The sequence below is a fragment of the Alnus glutinosa genome, chromosome 6 (genome assembly GCF_958979055.1).
Source record: "Alnus glutinosa chromosome 6, dhAlnGlut1.1, whole genome shotgun sequence".
In the NCBI taxonomy this organism is placed as follows: Eukaryota; Viridiplantae; Streptophyta; class Magnoliopsida; order Fagales; family Betulaceae; genus Alnus; species Alnus glutinosa.
The window spans coordinates 17,541,713-17,543,623 of record NC_084891.1 but is presented as its reverse complement, the minus strand read 5'-3'; the positions used below and the strand labels follow the sequence as shown (position 1 = coordinate 17,543,623).

At 34.7% G+C, this 1,911-nt stretch overlaps 1 protein-coding gene across 1 annotated transcript; it reads left to right on the top strand.

Annotated features, from left to right (window-relative positions):
• Positions 1–312: 312 nt before the first annotated feature.
• On the top strand, positions 313–1,612 carry LOC133871578 (uncharacterized protein At1g43920, Chloroplastic-like). The gene is made up of 2 exons (XM_062309006.1): positions 313–444; positions 1,319–1,612. The coding sequence occupies exons 1-2, from the start codon at positions 313–315 to the stop codon at positions 1,610–1,612; spliced, it is 426 nt and encodes a 141-aa protein (XP_062164990.1).
• Positions 1,613–1,911: the final 299 nt, after the last annotated feature.

Genomic DNA, 1,911 nt, shown 5'->3' with positions numbered 1-1,911 from the left:
TGCCCCCACGAACTACCCATTCGACCAAAATAGAGCATCCAACTACCAATTTGACACCGTTTGCCCCTTTCCGTCAGTCAGACCCGTTATGTGCGACGGTCAACAGCTCACGTGCATGTCAGGTGCCGTCTACCCCATTTTTATTCCGAAATTGCCCTCCGGTACAGTTGATTAAAGTTTATGAAAAGAAAAAAAGAAAAACAAAACAATTCAAACTAAGCAACAGAAGCTTCTTTCACGTCATTTTCTTTGGTGTTCCACTTCAACTTCAAAGCAGTAGCCCGCTGAAAGAGTCGACCTTGAAGAGCTTCAATGTCTTGTTCATGGAAGAGTGAAGCAACATCCGGAGAGCCCATCTGCCTGTGTGGAGTACCTGCACCTTTGAAGACTTCCTTTACCGATGAAAATTTCGGCCGCTTGTTCTACGGTTGTGTGAACTATGAGGTAAGATTTTTTTTTTAATGGATCTGTAAATAATGGGTAGTACCTCTTCTTTGTCTGCTTATTCTCTTATATTTTATAGATAATGGGTAATTTTTTTGGGGGTTTGAAAGTTAGATCTTAGATTATTTCTTAGGGTTTTTTTTTTTTTTTTTTTTTTTTTTTTTTTTTTTTTTTTTTTTTTGTTTGTTTGTTTGTTTCTTGGTTTCCTGTTTTTGGACAATGAGGTGTTTTTTTTTTTTGCCTGAACTGTTTTGGGGTTATTGTTTTCAGACAATGGGTAACTGGAGACAATGGGTCGTTTTTTCTTTCTTTTGCTCGAGTGGTTTTTGGTTAAATTATCCTGAAATGAGGTATTGGTTATTATTTAGTTGTGTTCGGACAATGATTGCATGATGAATACCTCTTTGATAATTCATGAAATCAAAGCATTAATATCTTTCTTCTCGTCATTTGCTGAGGACCTTAGCAATAATAACACTACTATTTGGCATTGTAAATAATTTCAGTAGCATTATGTTGTTTTTGGTTTGGTTAAATGATAAGCAAATTGAAAGCACCACTTTTTGTGATATGCATGTACTGTATCTTAACAAATTGAAAGAGAAGAGGTCAGTGAGCTTAGTCATGTATGTTAGATTTCTATTTTTTTAATTTATAGATATGATCATGCTTAAATTCCAAAAGAGCCAGATTAATATGTACATCATGTCTATATGTATCATAATTGCATTGTATGCTTGTTTCCACATTAATTACCCATATAATATAATTATGTTAGTAAAGTGGTACCAACTCTTAATTATACTTGGCCTTCCATTGAACTTTTTTTAACGTTGAAAAACTAACTTTGTTTATGTGACCTCTAATTGAATAGGTTGGTCGGTCTTGCGGATTCTTCCAATGGAAAGATTCTGAAATGTGTGAACATGCTAGACGAGCATTGGCTCGTGTGCAACACAGGCACGCTATGCTGAACAAGGAAGTTGTAGAATTGAAGGCCAAGCTAGAGATCGAAGCAATTCGATATGACATGCAAGTGAAAATTGCAAAGACAAATAGCCGAATTTTGGCATTTTCTTGGGTTTTTTTTGTTGTCTTCTTAGCTGTGTTTTGGGGCAACTTTTATGGTGTCAGTCAAGGATATATGTCCTACAAACGGCTACCTTGAAAAATTGTAATGACTAATATGTTTGTAATGATTAGTGTATCTGTAACTTTGAAACCTTGTAACTAGTGTATTGGTAAACTTCGTAATGTGTAGTGTACTTGTAATGTTTGTCTCCCTCTTTTCGAAAATGTAAAAAATGTGTATAATTTTCTGGCATGAAATTTGGTATCATCAACATAGCATTTTAACAACCCTAATTTGATTCATTATTCCTTGTACATATGCTAAAATATTGACCTATACTTCCAACATACGAAACTTGAACAAATAGTTTCCTGTACAACTTAGCATTTTGGCAT

What these genes read in the sequence shown, in the direction of transcription:
- LOC133871578 (XM_062309006.1), top strand. Translation starts at nt 313, where the DNA reads ATGTCTTGTTCATGGAAGAGTGAAGCAACATCCGGAGAGCCCATCTGC. An exon ending in ACGGTTGTGTGAACTATGAG is followed by an intron (nt 445 to 1,318) that starts GTAAGATTTTTT and finishes CTAATTGAATAG; the next exon opens with GTTGGTCGGTCTTGCGGATT.